This window comes from Schistocerca americana, chromosome 4 (assembly GCF_021461395.2).
Source record: "Schistocerca americana isolate TAMUIC-IGC-003095 chromosome 4, iqSchAmer2.1, whole genome shotgun sequence".
Lineage (NCBI taxonomy): Eukaryota > Metazoa > Arthropoda > Insecta > Orthoptera > Acrididae > Schistocerca > Schistocerca americana.
Window position 1 is genome coordinate 435858367 of NC_060122.1, and position 25150 is coordinate 435883516.

Consider the following 25150-nt stretch of genomic DNA (forward strand, 5'->3'; position numbering starts at 1 on the left):
CACAACCCAAGGCACCTCGTGGTATGCCATAGGAACCAATAAGCAGAAAACTAAAAATTATAATCCATCAGATCAAAATATACCCAAGAATCCTGTGATAGGTGATGCAGAAATACAAATACTTCCTAAACTCCAATGTAACCAAGATGCCTCCCTGAAGATGCTGCAGAGGCCCAAGAGCTCAGTTCGTCAGTGCATCTGATGAGGGCGACATGTCTCATCACCAAAAATATTGTGCCTGTTGTACACTGTGAACTGGCAGTACACCTGTGGAGAGAGACAGAAGTCTCACAGAGAGGTGTGTTTAACTAATGGAAGTCTCAATGTATTGCAGGAAGAAAACCATCATCTATATCAGAAGGCAGTGAGAAAGAATGAAACAAGACATTCTTGATACACGTTACTACACAACAATATTCTTTCCCTGCCCTGAGAGCTAGGAGGGCAAGGAGGAAACCTATCCCCCTCCCCCTCATTTGCCCCCTACCCCTAAGTGTGGGTGCCCTCAACTTCAGATTCGTGGAGGGGGGGGGAGAGGGAGGGGAGGGGGGGGGGGGGGAAGTGGCAAGTACTTCTTTCCTTTGAGTCATTCTGTGCAATCTCCATCTATACTCTGTGAACCACTTTGACGTGTATGGCAGAGGGTATGTCCCACTGTACCAGTTATTATGGCTTTTTCCCCTCATTCCATTCATGTACGTAGAGTGGGGAAAATGATTGTTTAAGTGCCTCTGTGTGTGCTGTAATCTTACTGTCACAATTCCTAGGGGAACAATGTGTAGAGGATTGTAGTATATCCCTAGGGGCATTGTTTAGTGCTGGTTCTTGAAGCTTGGTCAGTAAATTTTCTCAGGATAGTTTCTGTCCATTTTCAAGAGCCTGTTACCTAAGTTCTTTCAGCATCTCAGTGATGTTCTTACTTGGAGCAAAAGAATCTATGACCATTCATGCTGCCCTTCTTTTCATACATTAAATATCCTATCTAGTCCCATTTGGTATGGGTTCCACACACCTGAACAACATTCTAGGATGGGTTGTATCAATGGTTTGCAAACAATCCCTGTTGTAGACTGGTTGCATTTTCCTAGGATTCTGCAATAAACCAAAGTCAGCTACCTGATTTTATCAAAGACTGAGCCTATGCGATTGTTACATTTCATGTCCCTATTAAATGTGACACCCAGGTATTTGTAAGAGTTTACAGATCCCAAATGTCACTCACTAATATTATAGTCAGAGGATACCATGTCTTTTTTTTCATTTTGTAAAGCACACAACTTCAAACTTTACATTTTTGAACATTTAAAGCAAGCTGCCAATCATGGAACCACTTTGAAATCTTATGGGAACCACTTTGAAATCTTATCAAGGTCTGACTGACTATTTGTACAGCTTTTTTCAGGCTATAATTCATTGTAGCTAACTACATCATCTGTGAAAACTCTGGAGTTATCATTAACATAAAATATGAACAGCAAGGGACCTAACTCATTTCCCTGGAATACACATGAAGTTACTTCTACATCTGTCAATGGCTCTCCATCCAACATAACATGCTGTGTCCTCCCTATTGAGAAATCCTCAGTCCAGCCAAATATTTCATCTGATATCCCATACAATGGTGTTGACGACGACGACGACGACGACGATGATGACGACGACGACGAGTGCAGGTGTGTTACTGAGTCAAATGCTTTTCAGAAATCAAGAAATACTGCATTTATCTGACTGCCTTGATCCATGGCTTTCAGTATATCATGTGAGAAAGGTGGGAGTTGGGTTTCACATGATCTGTGTTTTGAAATCCATGCTGGTTGGCATGGAGGAGGTCATTCTGTTTGAATCACGTGCATTATGTTTGAGCTAAGAATATGATCTAAGATTCTTAAGAAATGGATGTCAGGGACGCTGGACAGCAGTTTCACAGATCACTTCTTCTACCCTTCTTGTGGATAGGTGCAAACTATGCTTTCTTCAACTACTTGGCACAGTCTAACTACAATAGGTTATAGTTAACAAACGGGCTAATCCAGCTGTGAATTGGGTATACAGTCTGAGAGGGATTCCATTGGGCCCTGGAACTTTGTTCTGTTTTGATAATTTCAGCTGTTTCTCAATGAAACTGACACTAATGCCAAGATCACTTATCTTTTCAGTGGCACTAGAATTAAGTTGAGAAATAATTCTCAGTTCTCCTTTGTAAATTAACATTTGGAAATGTAGTTGAGCATATCTGCTTTTGATTTCTTGTTCAACTCACTGCTGTACCTCATGGTAAAAGAAGATGGAAAAAAGGCATCCTGTACTGCCAGGCCAACTTCAATTATTATTACTTTCTACGACGTACTGTTGTGCTAAGCCAATTCACATACTGTACATATCTAAATCATACATTGGAATATATTGGAGTACGTACATCTTATGTGCTTCTCTTTTATAGATGCACTATGTTAACTGTAAGTTGGCTGATTGGTCCCCTAAGCCTGAATCTGCAGGTGTTAGTATAAATTGGTAGGCTTGTGCTAGCAGTCAATTGCTTTTCATTCAGCCAACTTTACATAGCTGACAGTACTGTTTGAGGTAGCCAATGTTTTCTGTTGTGAAAATTTTTTGTACTTCATTCTGTTCTGGCATAACATACTCAACCATAATGAAAAATACTATGGCTTTAGCAATGGCTCAATAACTCATGTTTTTTTGGTTGTCACATGTGCATAATCACTCTTTTATACTTTACACATGTAGCCATTTGTATTATAGGGCACTATAATATTCCAAAGTAAATTTAGTGATGGACATTATGGGAATTCGCATAGCACAACTGTACATCATGGAAGGCAATAATGTAAGTTGACAGTGTAAAAAAAAAAAAAAAAAAAAAAAAAGGAGCCTTTTTTACTGTCTTCAGTTGCTACGTACAGCAGCGAGTTCAGGAACATGGAACAGAGAGTGCCTCACAAAAGAACAAAGCCTGCACTCCATAATCAATCCTCTTTCTCACCATTTTCTAATGGAGATGATGATATTCTTCATGCAATACGTTGCAACTTTCACACTTAAGAGTTAGTCTAATAAACGTGCATGATGTGTGGTCTCTGGGAGCAGCCCGATCCTCTGTATGAGCCATCATTTTCTACAATGTAATGTTTCCTGTGTCTTTGATAAAATTTTATTCTTCTGGGCGGAAAGACATCCAACCTCACTTTACTAATTTTAGTCGCATATCACCCCCCTTCCCCCCCCCCCCCCCCCCTCCTCCCTTGCCAGGTAAATTTCTGCAGACGCCCTTGACTGATACATACCCTGTAGTGAAGCGTATTTTGCTGCAGACATCTGTAACATACAGTGTATCTAAGCAATATTCCAGTTTCTCCCATGTCCAGCCTAGCATTTCCCCATTAACAAGTGTAATTGCTGCTCTGATGCGAGCTCGGCGAGCCGGGGTCTGGTAAATAGAATACTTCATGGAACCCCCCCCCCCCCAAAAAAAAACTAATGGGGTTATGTCTGGAGACCTAGGGGCCTATGAAATGGGTTCCCTTCTGCCAATCCAGCAACCTGGAAGTGTGTCATCCAAAGCCTCCCTAATGATAGATGTCCAGTGAGAAGGGACACCATTCTGCTGCAGAATGACATCTCATTGCTGGTTTTTAACCTGTGGAAATGGAAACTATTTAAACGTGTCCAGATAAACAGTAGATGTTATTTATCACATTGGAGAAAAAATGGTCCCACCATGTTACACATTTACTGTTGGGCTGTTGCACACAGTTTCCATGCTGAAGCAAGGATTCTCAGAGCCCCAGATCCTCATATTGTGTTGATTTACATTCCCAGACACATGAAAGAAAGCTTTATCTATGAACATCACCTTTTTCAGATAGTCTCAGTCATCATCAAAGTAGCTGAAAATTTCAGTTGTAAATGTTTTGGCCTGTCATCAGATTGAAGTACATGAAGCAGCTGCACCTGGAAAACATCAAACTTCAGTCTCCTCTGTAGTGCCCTGTGCACTATAGTTGATGATGGCTGCAGCTGTCAAAACACTTGACAGATGATTTTGTTGGGCTCCAGATAAATTCCTGTTGCCCCTATTCCACATCTGTGTCACTCATGCTCGGACACCCAGAGCTCATGCTCTTCATGATACTTCCAGATTCCTTGCACCTTGTGTACCGCTGTTTGATGGTTGGATGTAATGGTCGCATCCTCCCATAACTCTGTAACACATCCAGAAGTTTTGCTGGACCCTGCGTGTCGGATTTAGTCACTATCAATCATGCCACACACAGTGCCATCTGCTGGGGGGTAGCCATTTTTATCAATAACTAAAAAAGAGCACTTCAGGTGTCTGAGCATCATACTGCAAATCACAGCTTTCTATCCATCCCTGTTTCTGAAATGCACTTAGTGAATGTTGTAAAGATAACTTTGGAACGTCATGTACTATGTGAGTTTGTTAACCATTGCTCAGTGTTTTACAGGTGTGTATTCCTAGTGGTTTTATGCAGGCTTTGTTAACAGTGTGTAGGAATTCCAGTGCAGCTGGCTGGGGGAATGAAACTGGAAGCCACTAAGTGAAGTTAACACAAATTTTATTTCTAATAACTGACCCTACAAAAAGATGGTGTGTATATACAACTGTCCACAGCAAACTGAGAGCTAAACTTGTATTGCTGTCAAAGAGTTTTATTTATATTGTAGTTTGTGTTGTCGATGGTGAAGGAGGTACAATCTGTCATCAATATTATGACCCAAGTTCTTTACAACGCACGGCAGACCATAATGGAAAACTCTTGTGTCTAGTTGTAATGGCCCAGTTGTTTGATAAAATAGAATTACACCTAGATCAAATGTAATTTTCAAGCATTTGAAAACATACAGTTTTATGGTGGGGGTCAATTGTTTCCAATGCTTTGAAAATGCTGTACAATCATGCACACATAACGTGTAACAATATTATTAATTTTGATTTCAAACTGTTGACAGTCAATTTTCTCCAGAGGAAATAAGCAGTGTGATTGTGGAACCTACAGCAAGTGCAACATGCATAAACTGCCATGGCTTATATCAAGTATACTCAAAGCCATTTGTCACAAAATCTCAAAACTATTTAGTCATTCATCAACAAACTAACATATTTTAAGACATTAGGTTAAGCTGACTTAACCTGTGCAGTTAAAAAAAAGTAAACTCTCTGTACATAATGAAGTCAAATGGGACAATTCAAAAACTAATAAATGCTGTAAATCAACATGACTTGTTATTTATTGGTGAAATGAGTAGGTACTTTTAGCTGTTATATGGGACCTTATCATTTCATGTGGAGCATCATTCAGTCTGTGGGGAAATGTTCTGATGTTATTGCAGGTAAGACTTCACGGTATGCAGTGTTAAACAGAGACAGGAGGTGACAGATAGGAAGAGAGGAGGGGGAGGCAGAAGGAGACCTTAGAGAGAATTTTTTGTTTTCATTTATTGGTGAATTTCAATTAATTTCAAACTATTCTTTTGTTTCAGAAACCCAAGTACCCACGATCAGTTTTCTTTATTGTGACCAATGAATTCTGTGAAAGGTTCTCCTACTATGGAATGCGCAGTAAGTATGGAATACTGCCACATTTAAATTTCAAATGCAGAACCATGAATTGTGTGTGTTAATTTTATTTTTGTTGTTTTTCCTTGTATTTGTATTGTGAATATTATTTAATGCAAGTTTTTAATTCTGTTAATTTTAGACCATTTTCCTTTTTACTTTCAGCAATTTTATCTCTGTACCTCAGAAACATTCTCCGATATGATGATGACACAGCCACAACAATTTACCATACATTCACAATGTTGTGCTACTTCTTTCCTCTTTTTGGGGCTATGTTGGCTGACAGTCTTTTAGGAAAATTCAGGTGAGATTATTGGATATTTGTTATGGACTGACAAATTCTTTTCTTCAACTAAGAAATTTTTATGTTAAATATTTCCTACTCTGGAAATATTTATAATTGATATTTTAGTTTTAGAAGGTACCTTTTAGCTGTTGATGGAACATAAACATTAAACTTCAAAACAGAAACATTCAGGGGAGTACCCAGTAAGAAACTGAAATGATGGATTGATATAAACTTGAAAGTGTTGAGAGAGGCCTCTCAGTGAAGCAGGGTTGTGTTATAGAAAGTCTATAAGTTTCATCCCCCTGGTATTAGTGTAGGTGTCAGTCTTGTTAACACTGAAAAAAAAAAGTAGTAGTGTGTTGTTATATTTGTATAATATGACTTTTCTTTATCATGCAAGTGGAATGGAATCTTTAGACTGATAAAACTGAAAGTGTGCTGAAAGTTTGTTTGGTACTACCTTGTGTGTTATTCTCTCTGGAACCAAGCTTTTGTAAATCTTTTGTAATCTTGATGGGTTATGGACACAGGATGTGCATGAACAACTGCAAAGTACCATATTTGTTTTCAGTTGTGAATAAATTTTCATAAAACAACACGATTTAACTCCATTGATTTTTGTGTTTGTTAGAAATAGCAGCCAGTGTGATTGCTACAAAATACAAAAGGCTAAACTCAAAGCACCAGAAGACTATGCAAGATGGAAATGCATGTGTCAATGCTGTTGTGAGTATGTGCACTTGAAGAAATTTCTGTGTCATATACACTCCTGGAAATGGAAAAAAGAACACATTGACACCGGTGTGTCAGACCCACCATACTTGCTCTGGACACTGCAAGAGGGCTGTACAAGCAATGATCACACGCACGGCACAGCGGACACACCAGGAACCGCGGTGTTGGCCGTCGAATGGCACTAGCTGCGCAGCATTTGTGCACCGCCGCCGTCAGTGTCAGCCAGTTTGCCGTGGCATACGGAGCTCCATCGCAGTCTTTAACACTGGTAGCATGCCGCGACAGCGTGGACGTGAACCGTATGTGCAGTTGACGGACTTTGAGCGAGGGCGTATAGTGGGCATGCGGGAGGCCGGGTGGACGTACCGCCGAATTGCTCAACACGTGGGGCGTGAGGTCTCTACAGTGCATCGATGTTGTCGCCAGTGGTCGGCGGAAGGTGCACGTGCCCGTCGACCTGGGACCGGACTGCAGCGACGCACGGATGCACGCCAAGACCGTAGGATCCTACGCAGTGCCGTAGGGGACCGCACCGCCACTTCCCAGCAAATTAGGGACACTGTTGCTCCTGGGGTATCGGCGAGGACCATTCGCAACCGTCTCCATGAGGCTGGGCTATGGTCCCGCACACCGTTAGGCCGTCTTCCGCTCACGCCCCAACATCGTGCAGCCCGCCTCCAGTGGTGTCACGACAGGCATGAATGGAGGGACGAATGGAGACGTGTCGTCTTCAGCGATGAGAGTCGCTTCTGCCTAGGTGCCAATGATGGTCGTATGCGTGTTTGGCGCCATGCAGGTGAGCGCCACAATCAGGACTGCATACGACCGAGGCACACAGGGCCAACACCCGGCATCATGGTGTGGGGAGCAATCTCCTACACTGGCCGTACACCACTGGTGATCGTCGAGGGGACACTGAATAGTGCACGGTACATCCAAACCGTCATCGAACCCATCGTTCTACCATTCCTAGACCGGCAAGGGAACTTGCTGTTCCAACAGGACAATGCACGTCTGCATGTATCCCGTGCCACCCAACGTGCTCTAGAAGGTGCAAGTCAACTACCCTGGCCAGCAAGATCTCCGGATCTGTCCCCCATTGAGCATGTTTGGGACTGGATGAAGCGTCGTCTCACGCGGTCTGCACGTCCAGCACAAACGCTGGTCCAACTGAGGCGCCAGGTGGAAATGGCATGGCAAGCCGTTCCACAGGACTACATCCAGCATCTCTACGATCGTCTCCATGGGAGAATAGCAGCCTGCATTGCTGCGAAAGGTGGATATACACTGTACTAGTGCCGACATTGTGCATGCTCTGTTGCCTGTGTCTATGTGCCTGTGGTTCTGTCAGTGTGATCATGTGATGTATCTGACCCCAGGAATGTGTCAATAAAGTTTCCCCTTCCTGGGACAATGAATTCACGGTGTTCTTATTTCAATTTCCAGGAGTGTATGTGGGCAGGGAGATCACTGGGCAGCAGAGTGTCTGATGAAAAAGATAGCTAATAGGATGCAAGTGTTCTGACTTGGTGGAAGATGTGACCACAGAAAAAATAGCACTACATCAGTGTTTATTGGAAGACCATGCTAAAGCAGGAAGTTTATTAGTAAGTGCATTAGGAAAATATGTGCCCAAACTTGTACCGATATGCACCCACAAATTAAATATGGTGCGAGTTACACAAGTGATTTGAATGTACCGGTATGCAATGACTAAAGATGTTGATTGAACCATTTCTTCATGTCCGTTGTGCTGACAAAGAGAACATCAACGTATATATTGTGAAGTTGCAGAATCTCCTCATGGATTTGAATGATGAATTGCAGATGCATGAGATAACTGTCTTGTCTGAAAGAATTTTAAATTGTCAAACTTTATCCATATTAGACAAAGAAAATGGCAATTTTAAAGACTTGTGGGACATGATTCTACCTTAAAAACAGTGTGAACCTTTTGACTGAAAAACTCTACACCAGTGAATTGCATGATAAAAATATGGTCGAATAAACTAGGTTTGTTGCATGCAGTGGTCCTAAAAAGAAAGTCAGTGAAAAAAATAGTGATGATAGTGAAACATCAAAAAAAAAAATCTTGAATATTCAAAATAAAAATTTTCTTGTCATAAATGTGGGCAGGGAGACCATTGGGCAGCAGTGTGTCTGATGAAAATGACAGATAATAGCATTTGGATCATGGAGTCCATCACTGCAAATAAACAATACATTGTATCTCATACAAAATTCACTGCTCTTGAAAGTGTATGAATTGGGAAGATAGCTTTGTCATGGACAGAGAACTTAGAAAATTCAAATATAACTGACTAATCCTAGAAAGAATGCTGAAGACACATTATGTTAACTTATTGACTTCCTGCAAACAAATTTACAGTAGAAAAACAGGATATCAAATTTTGTCGATAAACGTAAATATTTAGCTGAAATCATAACATGCAACCTAAATGAGAAGCTGATATAGCAAAATAGAGCAAAAGCTGTACAAAGCAAATAAATATTGTGAAAAATACATACAGTAAAAAACGCTTGTCAATAGCTGCAAAATTAAAACATAAAAAACTATAAAGCCAGCAGAAATCATCTTACAAACAAGCAATATCAGGTGAGGAGGCATTTCAAAATAGCTAAAATGAAATGATACACAAGAATATAGAACCAGTAATGAGCATAATCTGGAGGAAATGCACGTAATTCTTTGGACATGTGATCAGGTATGAGGTTAATAGAAAAAATGTGGAATGGTAAGAGTAATATTAAATGGAATACAGAAATTATGGAACCCCAAACTACAGTACATGACCTAAATTAACAGAATAAGACAAAATCAAAATACTGCAAGACTTACAATCCAGACTAAAAATGAAGATCAATAAAAAGACTACAGTAATGGTAATCTCGGACAAAGAAAGAAAAAAATCTGAAAGAATAAACAAACATTGGGCAGATAGGAGAGCAGAAAGTCCTTTTTAATAATGAATTACAATAAGCCTTCTTGTAACCATTGTATTATTAAATGATAACATCATCTTGTAACCTGTGTATAATTGACTAGAGTTGTCTAATGAAAGCTATAAAATACAAATATAAATAATAACAAATAGTGAAAATTATCAAAGTTATCTTTGAATGAAAGTTACTTCAATTTTACAAATGCTCTTGTAATTTTCAGGACCATTCTCTATTTATCATTTGTATATGCTGCTGGGAATATTGTTATATCCTTAGCATCAGCAAATGATTCAATACCAGGAATGCCAGCCAGGTAAGTTCCTTGTCTCTCATAGTTTTCTGTAGTACTGAAGTAACAGTGTGGGTGTTTTCTTTTTTCATGCACTTAAGTATCTATTGGAAATCAATATTACTTAGTATTGTCACACTGAAACCACATTGATGTCCAAATCTGAAGGCAGGATTGTCAGTGAACAATAGCACTTAGAACTGAAAGAATCTCTTACTGGTACCCATGTACTGCTGGAACTGAAGTTGGCTCCCACATGTAGAGTGCAGCTATTTGTACATCATTGAATATTTCAAAATGCTGGTATTGATACAAACATAGAAAATTCTGGAATATACAAACATTGCAAACACAAGGTATTTTAAGAAGATACCAGAAACAATAAATGCAAAACAGCAAATAATTGGTGGTGGTCAGGTTTGAACCAATGATGTGCAGCGCACCAACCCAATGCTAAAGACTGTGCCACACTACATGTGCCATGACTTGTGGTAGTATATTTGAGGACCTAAGAAAAAAAGAGTGGGTTAAGAGCTTCTGTTTGGAACTGGGCAGGGGGGGGGGGGGGGGGGCAGCAAGGATAAAGGATGCAAGGAGAAACAATATCTTTATTTGGGATTTTACTAAAATAAGGTAGAATTTGTTGTGGTGGTGGAACGTCTATGAGAAGATGAGCAGTTTTGGAAGAAAATATGTTTTTGATAGGAAAATAATCACTAGGAGGGCATTATGAGATATGAAAGTATGTCCTGTGGAGATGGTTGAGATGGTTAAGAGAAGCCATTGCAGGAAGGACACATGATTTTAGTGAAAGAAAGAATACATGTTTTGTGACTAATGCAAAACTCCCTTTGTCGAAGGATTATTTTTTTTGGTTTCTAGAGTGGTGGGCTTCATAATTTGTACTGGTCCAATTAGAATATATTCATTATAGTTGACATAAACTTATTAAATAATTGGAAAAGACAGGTTTCTACTTACCGTAAAGATGACATAAGTTGTAGTCGGGCACAATTAAAACACATTTACATATAAGCTTTCAGACACAGCATTTGTCAGAAAAAGAAATAGAAACGCACACTATTCATTCACACAAGAAAGCACACCTTGCACACTAATGAATGCCAAATCCAGCAGCTTGTACCATCTAGGACTGGTCCGAGCTGCCAGAGTTGGCGCATATGTTTGTGTGAGGTATGCTCACTTGTATGAATGAATGAATGAATGGTGTGTGTTTCTCTTTCTTTTTCAGATGAAAGCTGCGGCCAAAAGCTCATATGTAAGTGTCTTTTTAATTGTGCCTGTCTGCAACTTTACAGCAAGTAGCTACCTTTTCCTACATTGTTGATATTCCAACCTGGAGTTTCCATTGTTTCATTTAAATGACTGTATTTTTAGATGTATCTCTGCATGTAAAAAAAAAAGAAATTTAGGCATATGGCAACACGATTTTTGGTGCCATTCACCTGTCTTTTAATTTCTGGAAGTCATTCTATTTCTTCTTATTGTTTTCTTATTTGGTCTTTTATTTGAGCCTTGGTTGTATGGCTGAATCTAATCATCTACTTCTTTACTAGTGTGTAACAGCTTAATTTATTTATATAGTACTCACTTTTCATTATTTGTCGTAATTCTCATACACTTCAAACATAATTTCTATTTAAAAATGGATTAACATTATTTACACTGATCATGTACTGTATATAAGTTTTTGATGGTTGTTTTGATGACTTGTAACATATATTTGCAAGGATTTTGCATTTTAATGCTCTTAAATGTAATTAGGAAATTACTTTCCATAATACTGGTTTGCAGTCTAATTGCTTGAGACTTCCTCGTGAAGTGCCAGAAGTGAATATTGACTATGACGTATTTCCTCTCTACAGTCCTGTGGAACAAAGAGTATATGTAATTTGCATGATGTTCCTATCAGAGGACTAATGTGATCTTCAGCATGGTTATGGTGAGGGTAACGGTAGAGTCTAGGCTGCCAGGAGCCTCACACTAATGATGGCCCTAAACATTTTCCAGCTCAGTCTTAAGCAAAGATTCGGTAATGGATTACTGAAAATGACTGACAAATTGAAACTAGTTTAGCCACTTGTTACATTCCTACTCTTGCCTAACAATAAAATATAATTCCTTTGTTCATTTTATCAAAATAAAATGAATGTTCACGCACTTACCTACACATTAACTGAAAATATGTGTTACAATAGCTTTTACCTTCTCTGTATTCTCACTGGAGAGAAATCAGTTGTTGTAACTGACTGGACATGCTGAATAAGTGCAGTGACTACCGGAAGTTAAATGCTTGTGGCAAGAAATATCAACATGATAATGAAACAGAGACTGAGAACTTTTATCACTAAAAAGAAATAAAGCTTAGAATTCAGCATCAAAAATACAATACAGAGCTATCAAAATGATAAGTAGAAGTACTTACAAATGATACATAACCAGATTAATGTGTGTAAATGACCATGAATTAAAAGAAAATGAAATATGCAGTTTTATTATAAAAGATTACAGCATGTTCTTGAAAACTATTTTTGCAGATCAGAATATAAGGGTGGAGGAGTTGCAATATTTGTTGAAACAGACAAGAATTATGATAGCAGTATGATTGTAGATACAAAAATTTACCCAGAAGTAACGAAAAAGATTTTGAAATTACAGGTATTGTGCACAATGAATTAAAGGTATTCTGTGTCACCAGGTGACAAAATAAATACATTCCTCAAAGTCAAATCTACCAGGGGAAAAATGAAAGTTTGTGTAATTTGTGGTGATATTAAAATTGATATGCGAAAAGAGAGACAAAGAAAGCAAAAATTTGAGGAGATGCTAATACAGAACAACATGAGGGCAACTGTAATGGAATCTACAAGAGTAACTTTGGAAACTGAGTCAGTTACTAACAATATTATGAATAACATAAATAGCAACAAATATACAACAAAGGTACTACAAACAGGACCTTCTGACCGTTTTGGACAGCTATGTGAAGTATATGGAAATCTAAACCTACAAACAGAAGATAAATCAAACAATGGAAAATACAGGATGGAATGTAACAATATTAAGAGAAGGAAAGTTGCTACTGACCATGTAGTGGAGATGCTAGGTCGCAGGTAGGCAAAAAAAAAAAAAAAAAAAAAAGTATAGCTTTTGGCCATTAAGGCCTTCATCAACAATAGACATACATACACGCATGCGCACACACTCACGCAAGCGCAACTCACACACATGACTGCAGTCTTAGGCAACTGAAACCACACTTCGAGTAGCAGCACCAATGCATGATGAGAGTGGCAACTGGGTGGGGGTAAGGAGGAGGCTGGGGCGGGTAGGGGGAGGGATGGTATGGTGGCGATGACGCACAATGAAATGCTGCAGGTTAGATGGAGGGCAGGGGAGAGGGGGGGGGGGGGAGAGAAGAGGAAAAGGAGAGAAATAAATAAATATATAAAAAGACTGGGTGTGGTGATGGAATGACGAGCTGTGTAGTGTTGAAATGAGAACAGGGGAGGGGCTGGATGGGCAAGGACAGTGACTAACAAAGGTTGAGGCCAGGAGGGTTACAGTAATGTAAGATATATTGCAGGGAAAGTTCCCACCTACGCAGTTCAGGAAAGCTGGTGTTAGTGGGAAGGATCCATATGGCACAAGTTGTGAAGCAATCATTGAAATGAAGGATATCATATTTGGCAGCATATTCAGCAACAGGGTAGTTCACTTGTTTCTCGGCGAAAGTTTGTTGGTTGCCATTCATGTGGTCAGACAGCTTGTTGGATGTCGTGTATAGATAGAATACAGCACAGTGGTTGCAGCTTAGCTTGTAGACCACATGACTGGTTTCACAGGCAGCCCTGCCTTGGATGGGAATTCTTCTCTGTGGCTGGACTGTGGGACTTCAGGAGATGGTGGGAGACTGGAAAGATGAGGCATGGGAGACGGTTTTGTACAAGGTTGGGAGGACAATTAAGATATGTGAAGGCTTCAGTGAGACCCACAGCATATTTTGAGATGGACTGTGCTCATCACTGCAGATGTGATGAGCATGAGTGGCTAGGCTGTACGGAGGGACTTCTTGGTATGTAACAGGTAGCAACTGTCGAAGTAGAAGTACTGCTGGTGGTTACTAGATTTGATATGGATGGAGGTACTAATGTGGAGGTGCTAATGTAGCCATCTTTGAGGTGGAGGTCAACATCTAGGAAGGTGCCTTCCTCCCCATCCCAGCCTCCTCCTTACCCCCACTCAGTTGCCACTCCCATTATACACTGATGCTGCTGCTCGCAGTTTGATTTCAGTTGCCTGAGACTGCAGTCATTTGTGTGAATTGCATTTGCGTGAGTGTGTGTGCATGTGCATATATGTGTCTATTGTTGATGAAGGCCTTAATGGCCACAAGCTATAATTGTGAGTGTGTTTTTTTACTATCTGTGACTCAGCACCTCCGCTATATGGTGAGCAGCAACTTTTCTTCTCATAAACAGAAGAGAAAAATGTAGAAAGAGATATTGGGCTCTTAAACCAACAAAACATCAACATATTTAATGTAATGGTGAGAAAAGAACACTGGGCAGATGTTCTTAAAGCTCGGGGAACAGATGAAAAATACAGTGCTTTTAAAGAAACCTTAACATATTACTTCAGTATAGCATTTCCAAAAACAAAGAGGACAAGGAAAAAGCCTTCAAAGCAAGCAGGGTGTCACAAAGGTAATAATAAAACAGGAGGCTACATTAGGCGTGATGGAACAGAGGGAAAATTTTGAAATGTACAGACAGCACCGTAAGAAGGACAGACAGTTGATAAGATAAGAAAAAGGCAGATCAGTTAATGAGATTATTTAAAAATCATCAAACTGGATGAAAACAGCCTGGGATATAATTAACTCTGACAGGGGCAACAAGAAATATATGCAGAAAACAAATGAAATAGAAAGTGAGTAACAAAATCATTACAGACAAAACAGAAATCGTCAACATCCTGAATAATAACTACATAGATACAGTAAAAAACCTAAGGCATGCATTTTAATAACCAAGGAACTCATCCCACCATAGTGAAAAATAACTCAAGCTACTCGGTTCCCAGAAATTGGTATCTAAAGAGAAAGTGACAAAGGTTATAAGAAACCTTATTGAGGAAAAAAGTCTGCTGGACATGATGAAGAGTCAAACGACCTAATCAAGCAGGTGGCAGCAGAAATAATTACACCACTGTTGTATATAGTCAACTGTTCATTCCAAGAAGGAATATTTCTTGAAAAATTACTTAAGGTGGTACCTATATAAAAAAAGGGAAAAGATGACAATCCTAATAATTACAGACCAGGATCCTTAGTATCAGGCTTCTCCAAAATATTAGAAATGCTCATGCTCAACAGACTAACTGATTAACTGGAAATCATAATACTCTAACTTCAGCACAGCATGGATACCAGACAGGGAAATAAATGGAAACAGCAATTGAATCATCAACAGAATTTATTGTCTAGCTCTTAGACAACCAGATGGTAATGTCTGGAGTTTTTCTTGACTCATCCAAAGTGTTTAACACAACAATCGTGCAGTCCCAGTAAAGAAACTAGAGACAGTCAGCAGACTCGATAAAATCGTATCTCAGTAACAGGAGGCAATATGTAACCATTAACAACTTAAACAAACCAGAAGTTAGAAGCATCAAGTATGGTGTACCTCAGGGTCTGTTATGGGACCTATTGTCTTCAGTTTATTTGTAAATAATGTACAATCATGTGATAATGAAGATAAGACACTATATGCAGGTGATATGTCTGTGCTAAATCTTGCCAACAACTTTTTCTCTAGTGATTCAAACACTTTCACAGTCAATAATACTGCACAACGGCTCATGAACAATGAGTTAATTATTAATCTGAAAAAAACTATTTATAAGGTTTTCCACATTAAACAAGAGGAAGAACAGACAGATGTTTGTCTAGGTGAAAAAGAACTGGAAGAAGTAGCTTCATTTCAGTTGTTAGGCGTAACAATAGACAGTGAGCTAAGTTGGAAGCAGCAGATGAATAGCGTATCCAACAAACTAAACTCTGTGATATTTGTAGTGAAACAACTGGCTCATTATGCACATAAGAATCTCTTGTGCACTTTTTGAACCATAGATGCAATGTGGAATCACAGTATGAGAAAACTCAACCATCACAATAATGACAACATTCACGCTACAGAAGAAAGCCATTTCAATCACATTGAAAAAGAAGTAAAAAGAATCTTGTAGAAACAGTTTCAAAAAACTTTTATTTTGATATTTCCATTATATATTCTTGACCATTGTGGCTCCATTAAGAGATCCCACAAAACTGGATACCAATGTATTTATATAACACAAGAAACTGAAAAAAATTGCTGAGCATTTCACACAGACTACAAATTTTTGAAAAAGGATCTACATACGGGGGTAGGAAATTGATACAAGTATTGCCAAGAAAGTTACAAAACCTCAAACTGATATGATATACCCTGCATCCCTAAAAAAAAAGTTGGTAACAGAAGAAGAATAAATGTGGTGCACAATATTAAGAGAAACTAGAGTTACAAATTAGTGTAGGAAACTAAACTAGTATTAAAACTGCTCATTTACAATATGAGATTCACAAAAATGTATTTTTAACTCTGGTGTAAATCATTTGCCAGTATGTACATAATGTGCAAGCTGTGGTATGTTATTACTGTGTGGTCTATTATATGTATATTGTCTATATGGGAGCAAAATGATGTGTCCTATATTACAACTATATACCTATACAAAATGTAATTTATGGGACCAAAAAAAAACCACCAAAACAATGTTTCTAAAATTGTCAGTTCAGTACTTACCTGCAGAAGGGTTCTCCATTTCATATAAAATTAAGAATAAATGACGGTTTTTTAGTTGCCAACCCACTGGATTATCTTCATCTGAATGTATTAAATTTGTGTTGCTATTAGTGGGTTTCATTTTATTTATTTATTTATTTTTATTGTATTGGAAAAATTGGGCAACATGTAACTATAACTGTTGTAAAGCTTCTCTTTTGTTGCTATTCTTTAATGGTCTAACAATTTTTTCATACCCTTGCAATTATATTTTTTTCAGGGAAATAAGCATTCTAGGCCTTGTTCTTATTGCAATTGGAACAGGAGGCATTAAGCCCTGTGTATCATCTTTTGGTGGTGATCAGTTTGTGTTACCACAACAGGAAAAACAATTAGCTCAGTTTTTCTCATTGTTCTACTTTGCAATCAACTCAGGAAGCTTAGTTTCAACATTTATTACACCCATTTTAAGAGAAGATGTTCCCTGTCTTGGCCAAACATCATGTTATCCTCTCGCTTTTGGTGTACCAGCAGCTTTGATGATAGTGTCAATAAGTAAGTACGATTTACTATTTTACAAGTCCCAGTAAATACTGTGAAATTAATTTCAAATACTATTTTCTTAAAGCTTTATAACTGATCTTATCTGAATTTATTATTGATGATGTAATAGGCATTCACTTCTCTTTAGATTATGTTTCACAAAGCTTGTACTGAGTGAGATGGTTGAGACACTAAACTCACATTCAGCAAGAGCAGAGGTCAAATCTGCATCTGGTTATCCATATTTTGGTTTATGGTTGTTATTTATATAACTTATAGTCATTTCAGGATGTTTATAAGCAAAGAGTCTGCACTGGAAGCAGAAATTAAGTGATTAGGCTGGTACGCCAAAATATCTGATCTGGTTATACTAAGGAAAAATTTACTTCTAGCTATCCAAGTAAGTTAGTTTACTAGGTGTTATTCAGTCATTGCTTAGGCCTGTGAGAGATCTTAAAACTGGTATCATTTTATGCCATTAGTGAACTGAACTAAATTTTTAATAAAGTTATGAAACTATAGTTAAGTAAAGCTCCATTGGTAATGAAATTGAGTAATCTTCAATAGTGAAAAATATTCAACCGTAAAACAGTTACATACAGACAGTAGGAAATGTAGGTTAAAATTATCACTCATTAAACATAATAGAGCTGCAGAAAAGTGATCATCCTGAAGTGTATTAAACATGTGTGTTTAGACACACCAAATTCCAAAACTTCTCTCATCAAGTAAGAGAAACTTAGTATATGACATAAATCAAGAAAACAAAATAATACTAAAACACACTCTTCAATGAAAATTTATATAACAGGATATTTGAAAAGAACAACTGTTACTCATAATTAATGTGAAAAATAGAGCCTTAGAAACTGGAGGGCAGTTGCTACTTACAAGTCACCAGAACAGTAATTGCTGAAGGAATCCTAATTTGGCACACCTTAACAAAAGAGATTCAATCTACAGTTGTAAGAGTTCAAAAATTATCTAATTAGGAGAAGATAAATATAAGAAAGAGTAAGAAAGAACATGTGGAATACACAGGTGGCGAAGGAAAGGACGGGTTTTCAAAATTAATCACTAGACATTCATTCATTCATTCATTCTACTACAGTTCCATAGGTCCCATCTGCCTTTATGGATGTGGAATAAGTCAGGTAATAATGTAAGTACTTTAGGAGTAAAGGAGACAACTTACTGAAAATAAGCAGCATATATGTAAAAGAAAATATACAAGAATTTACATTTGCACAGCACTTGAAACAACTGCATGCTTGATATACTGTATTCTAGGTTGTCACTGCCACACAACAGTCACAAACACCTAAGTCTAAAGTTATATAATAAACTGCCACAATCTGTCAAAACCCTCACTCACTTTAAATTTAAGGAGGTATTAGACACATGGCTCAAAAATAGAGCATTTACTCAGTTGAAGAATATCTTGGAAGTAATATGAACGGAATGTATAAACAATGAAATAATGTAACTATCATTAACTAAATGTGTAAAACTATATAATTAATTCTTGAATGTTGGTTGGTTGGTTGGTTGGTTGGTTGTTTGGGGGAAGAGACCAAACAGCGAGGTCATCGGTCTCATTGGATTAGGGAAGGACGGGGAAGGAAGTCGGCCGTGCCCTTTCAGAGGAACCATCCCGGCATTTGCCTAGAGCGATTCAGGAAAATCACGGAAAACCTAAATCAGGATGGCCGGACGCGGGATTGAACCGTCGTCCTCCCGAATGCGAGTCCAGTGTGCTAGCCACTGCGCCACCTCGCTCGGTCTTGAATTTTAACTGTATAATGATTATTGCTGAAATTTTCTGATTAGTAATAAGTTTATGTATTTATATGTATTCTGTATATGTAAAATGATGTGAGTAAAATGTACAAATTACTAACTACTAAAAAGATGTATGTATATGTATGCATAATGTAAAATTTACTAAAACTATACTTGTACAAAATATTTAAAATGTATTATGACAAAGCCAATTACATGGTAAACATGCTGAATGGCTAATAAATAAACATATGAAACATAAGTCATTGGCAGCAGCTCAGCAGGGGGACTGGGACTGGGACTGGGACTGGGACTGGGACTGATTGGCAGATTTGTGACGGGATGGGGGTTAGGAGGAGATAGAGATGGGAGGTGGAAACAGGGTTGGGAGTGTGTGATTAGTTGCTTAGATAAAGGCTCCACTTGGCTGGATAAGAATGTGAGAGGGAGGTAGAGAGGGGGCGCAGGACAGATGCGCGATCTAGTCACATGTTGGAACCAATGGTGCACAATGAAGATGAATTGAAGATGTGAGTTGGAAGGGCATGATAGGACAGGCAAAGGGGCAATAGATGGTTGGAGGGTGTGATGTAATGGCTCAGTAATTTCGATGCAAATTCATGAGACCCTTAGCTTTCCACCATCTCGAACACCTGATATTTTACGTATGAGAGTGAGATGGGAATGTGTCCACTGCACAACAGTTTATGTGTGGGCAGGACTGGTGTGTGTTATGAGAACTAAAGTTGTGGCGGTCTGTTGGCACTGACAAGTGGTGGCCCCACATGCTTTGGAAGCCATATGTCCAGTACAAGGAGTAATTAAGGTTTTTGTTTGGGTCCTGTCACTTGGGTCACCACGTTCTAATGTTTTCCTGATGACTGGAGACTGTGTGGTACTGGGGTGTAAGACTCGCACATCTCTCGTGGGTGATTTATGTATTGTGTGCAGCCAATCTTCTTCTGAGGACAGACAGCTGTGTCGATCTTCACAATGCTTCTTCTCCGATGATTATGTGCTGGTTAGGGAAATATTACTGAACTACTTCTCTACCCTTGAAATGATTCATTACTCTCAGAATACTTTCATATCAACTCTGCTATATTTTCTTCTCCACAATAAAACAATTACACAAGTTTGACATGCTCTTTCAATACTCGTAAATCAATCCTGTCTGGAAAACCTCAGTACTTAACATATAACATTACAGTCTCTTTTGGTTTTAATAGTCCTTGTCAAAACAGTTCTTGCTCGTAGCAAGTCAAACAACAGAGTATATGAGTCTCTAGACAAAATATATTTCATTTGTTCCCAACAGTCACTACTATTTCAATATCAAAGAGTAGCCCTTGATTACTCCTTGTACTGGACATACGGCTTCCAAGGTATGCACGGCCACCACTTGTCAGTGCCAAAAGACTGCCACAACTTTAGTCTTCTCATAACACATGCCTGTCCTGCACACACACATAAACTGTGGTGCAGCAGACACATTCCCATCTCTCACTCTTGTACGTAAAATATTGGGTGTTTGAGATGGTGGAAAGCTGAGGGTCTCTAGAATTTGTGTCAAAATTCTCAAGGCGCTACAGTGGGCACAGTGAATCAACAGAGATGGAGTCCAGGAGGGTTACAGGAGTGAAAGATGTGTTTCAAAGATAACTTCCTTCACTGTAGTTCAGAAAAGCTGGTGCTGGAGGGAATGATCCACCTTGTGAAATGGTCACTGAAATAGAGAATGTTGTGGCACTGGATGGTCAACTTTCTTGGCCACAGTCGAATGGTGGCTATTCACACTGATGGACAGCTAGCAAGATGGTTGACTGACATACTGACATAAAAAGCTGTCAGAGATTGCAGCAGCATTAGTATACAACAGTTCTGTTTTCACACATGGTCTTTTCTCTGATGCAGTATGATAAACCAGTGGTAGGGCTGCAGTAGAAAGTGTTGGAAGTGTGGATTGTGCATGTCATGCACCTGGGTCTCCCACAGGAAGTGGCATAGGGTTAAACTGGGATGTTGTATAGGTTTGGTGGGTGACTGAACACCACTTTAGGATGAGTGGAAAGGATCCTGGTTAGGATGCCCCTCATTTCAGGGCATGGATGAGAGATAATCAAAGCCTTGGCAAAGGATGTGGTTTGGTTGTTCTAGTCCAGGTTAACACTGGGTGACAAAGAGGGCCCTCCTTTGTGGCTGATTCTTGGGGGGGGGGGGGGGTTGAGAGGACAACAGGTGCATGAGGATAAGGAGAGGGAAATCTGTTTACAGATTAGGTTTGAGGGTTAGTGCCTTTGTGTGAAGCCCCTTCAGCATCCTGGACATAAGAGTTTTCATCACTGCAGATACGCTATCTGTAGGTGACCAACCTGTATGGGAGGGATTTCCTGGTATGGACGGGAATGATAGCTGTTGAAATGTAGGTACTGTTGGTGATTAGCATGTTTAATATGGGCAGAGGTTTGGGTGGAGCCATCAGAAGTGTAGGTAAACATCCAGGAAGATGGTGTGTTGGGTTGAGGATGATTTGATGAAGCAGATGGTAAAGAAGGTGTTGATGTTTTGAAGGAACAAGGATAGGGTTTCTTGGCCCTGAGTCCAGATCATTAACATATCACCAGTGAACCTGAACATAATGAGGAGTTTGGGATTTTTAGAGGCTAGGAAAGTTTCCTCTGGATGACCGACCAAATGTTTGGCATAGCAGGGTGTTATGTTATGTTATGTGGGTACTCATGGCTGTGCCACAGATTTATTTATATACCTTCCCCTCAAAGGAGAATTAGTTGTATGTCAGGATATAGTTAGTAAGGTATATGAGGAATGAGGTAGTGGGAACATTGGGAGAATGTTGAGAGGTGGTGGTACATAATGCAAGGCCATTGGCATGAAAGAACGAAAGATGTCAGTGTATAGGGAGAGGGCATCAACAAAGACAAGTAGTTATTCAGGAGGTAAAGGGGTGGAGAGTCAGTGAAGGAAGTGGTTAGTATCTCTGATCTGAGAGACTAGGTTTTGGGCAATTGGTTGGAGGTGTTTGTCAGCCAGATTGGAAATTCTTTCAATAGGAACACAATAACTAGCTACAATGGGACAACCAGGTTTGTTAGATTTATGAACTTATGGGAGCACATAGAAGATGGGTGTGTGGGGTGTCATTGGGGTGAGGAGGGAGATGGACTGGAAGAGGTTATGGGATGGCTCTGAGGATTTCTGTAGGGATTGGAGGTTATGTTGGACCTCTTGAATGAGATGATACAAGCATTCTTCCGTGTAGTCACAGAAACTCATCATGGTGATGGTGGAGCTTTTGCCTGCAAGGAGGATGATTATGTCAGTATCTTTTTCCAGGTTGTGTGTGGCTGTTATGTCTCCTGCTGAAAGTTTAGTGTTCTTGGGAAGAGGATGGTAAGGCCAAATTGGAGGCATGGAATTCATGGAGGATGATAAGGAGTGGAAGGTGATAAGGGAAGGAGGATCACAGTTGGATGCTGATATGAACTGGGAGAGGTGAGGTCCATTGTTTGGATTAGGTTGTCTTCGGTTGGAGGGATTGGTGGCAAAGAACTGGTTAACAATAGTGTTTTGGGTTTGTTTGGGTTCTGAATTTCATGGAGTGTCAGGAGGGAGTTCTGGAGGATGTGGAAAAATGTAAATGTCAACTAGCCAAGGTCTGTGTGTGTTGAGGGGTTTTCATGAGGGTTTACTGTGGGTAAGATAGATGATGATGTGTAGTGGTGCTCCAAGGCAGGAGTAGGATGTCAGCACGTTTGACACTTCATGGAGGTGCTATCTCGAATGCTCTTCTGGGTGTTGTAGGGCAAAACTTTAAATTTAAGAAATATGGAGTATATAGTCAGGATTAGACAGTAACAGTATCTTGTAGGGGGAGCAGAGATGAGTCTGAGATGACTGTGCCATGGAAATGTGTGCTGTGGCACTGTGCAGGTGAGGGTGATGTGCAGCTGAGCGTCTTCACAACCTGAGCCATCTGGATGGATCCTTCCCTCCACTTCCAGCTTTTCTGATCTCCACAGATGGCAATTATCCTTGAAAGACAGCCTTCACTCTCATAACCATTCTGGCCCCCATCTCCTTGAACCCACTGTCCCCACACCCTCCATCCAATGGTTTCCCCTTCCTCTTTCCTGTCACATACTAACAATTCATGTCCCTACGTTATCTCCAGCATGTGCCATTTCCCACTAAAATTTAGTATTTGTGGAGATCCACAGCCATCAGATGTTTAATAAATGTAAACACAGTCCATAACAGGCTGTCATGAGATTTTTATTTGGTTGTGTGCCTAGCTACATGTCACTGACAAGCACGTGTAAAACCAACATGGAAAGGCACTACATTGTCTGCATACATCGCCATGTATAAATTACACTTTATGCATCTCACAACATAATGGTGATCCTGAGTCACTGATAGGCACAACAAAAAGGCTGTTCCAAATAGCCTGTAGCCTACAGTTGCCTTAGACTGCAGTTTTTGTGTGTGTGTGTGTGTGTGTGTGTGTGTGTGTGTGTGTGTGTGTGTGTGTGTGTTTTGACATCCAGCTATGAACTATGCAACAAAGTTAATTTTGTATTTGAAACTGTTGTCTGCACATTTCTGATGAATATTTTGAACAATAGTTGTACAAGTTAGTGTGCTTTATGGAAAGTATGTACAAGAAAATTATGCTGTAATGCTCATTTGTATCATGTTTGAGAGCTGGCCCTTTTTAAGTGCTCACCAGCAAGCACTTGGACACAGTCGCCATTCCAATGAGTTTCAGAATGCTTAGTTCACAAGTATTTGAAAGGATTTTTTTTTCCATTATCTCATTCTGAGTCACAATATTCATGCTGAATGACGACGGAGATTCCTGGAAGGAACAACACATAAAATAAGGGAAAGGCAACCACTCACCTATAGCAGAATGATGTGTGGTGCATAGAAACATGTAACAGTAAACAATATTCACACTAGCTTTGAGCTGCTCTTTTCTCTGTAGCACAAATACAGACATTCACACACAGTCACTCAAATGTGCACACCCACAGTTGCCACGAGAAAGCACAAGAGCTCAAAAGGTAGTGTGGAAATAGTTTCCTGTTGCGTGTTCCCATGCACCACACATCAGGTCACTCTAGGTGAGTGGCTGCTTTTCCCTTATTTTATGTTATAATCACATTGGCATTTTCAATGGGATAAAAACATTATATATTTCTAACACATTCTGTAAAAGCCTTAGCAAATGTTACTATATAAGTTGTTTAACTGTCATACTGTTTTGCAGTTGTCTTCCTGGTTGGAAAATCACTTTATGTCATAAAGAAGCCAGAAGGAAATGTGGTTTTAAAAGTTTCAAAATGTATTACCGTAAGTATATCTATTTTATTCATTTTTGCTTTAACTTGATAACTTCATTTCTCTTTTAAGTTCATCTGGATTTGTCACAAAGGTCATTTTCTGGACTACTGTAACAGGTATTGATAGGCTTGTAAATAATGGGGAGGAGACGTGGTAATTACAGTGATAAATCATTCCCATTCCCTTCACGTACTATGAATACTTTTATTTTCATAGTATATACACAGTGTGTGTAGCATAGAGCGCATACTACAGAGAAGTCACTTAGCAAAGATACAGTTGTTCTTGTTGTGGTATGGCAGCAATATTATTGGGGAGGGGGGCGGGAGGGGTGTAGATCCAATGGTTCTACGTACCCACAGGCTTGATGAATGGATGATCAAATCTGGTAAATAAGACAGACTGTGTAGTATATGCTACAGCTCTACACTCTTTAGTCCAGATATTGCCTGCAGCTTTAGTGCTTGGATGATTATAGATGAATCATTCAGTCAGTCCTAAGAAATTAGACCATTCTAAGCATACAGGTAACAAATTGCAAGTCAGTTTAAGTATTCAGAGGATAGTAATCATAATTCAAAACTCCTAGGGCACTGATCTGATTTGATTTTTTCATTTGGTCCTGTTGATTACATATTGTTCAAAGGGTCTACTAGTAATATAGTCGAGGGAAATAATACAAAAATATGTGAGTGATGCTTACAATATTAGAATGAATGGAAGTACACATTTTT

At 39.2% G+C, this 25150-nt stretch overlaps 1 protein-coding gene across 3 annotated transcripts in view; it reads left to right on the forward strand.

Annotated features, from left to right (window-relative positions):
* Positions 1-25150, forward strand: part of LOC124613181 (peptide transporter family 1) — a 341779-nt gene that overhangs the window by 228417 nt on the left and 88212 nt on the right. For all 3 annotated transcript variants that reach the window (XM_047141820.1, XM_047141821.1, XM_047141822.1), the window contains 5 exons: positions 5521-5599; positions 5762-5903; positions 9808-9900; positions 17005-17279; positions 24343-24425. In XM_047141820.1, coding sequence (XP_046997776.1) covers positions 5521-5599; positions 5762-5903; positions 9808-9900; positions 17005-17279; positions 24343-24425 — 672 coding nt within the window. The remainder of the gene's footprint in view (positions 1-5520; positions 5600-5761; positions 5904-9807; positions 9901-17004; positions 17280-24342; positions 24426-25150) is intronic.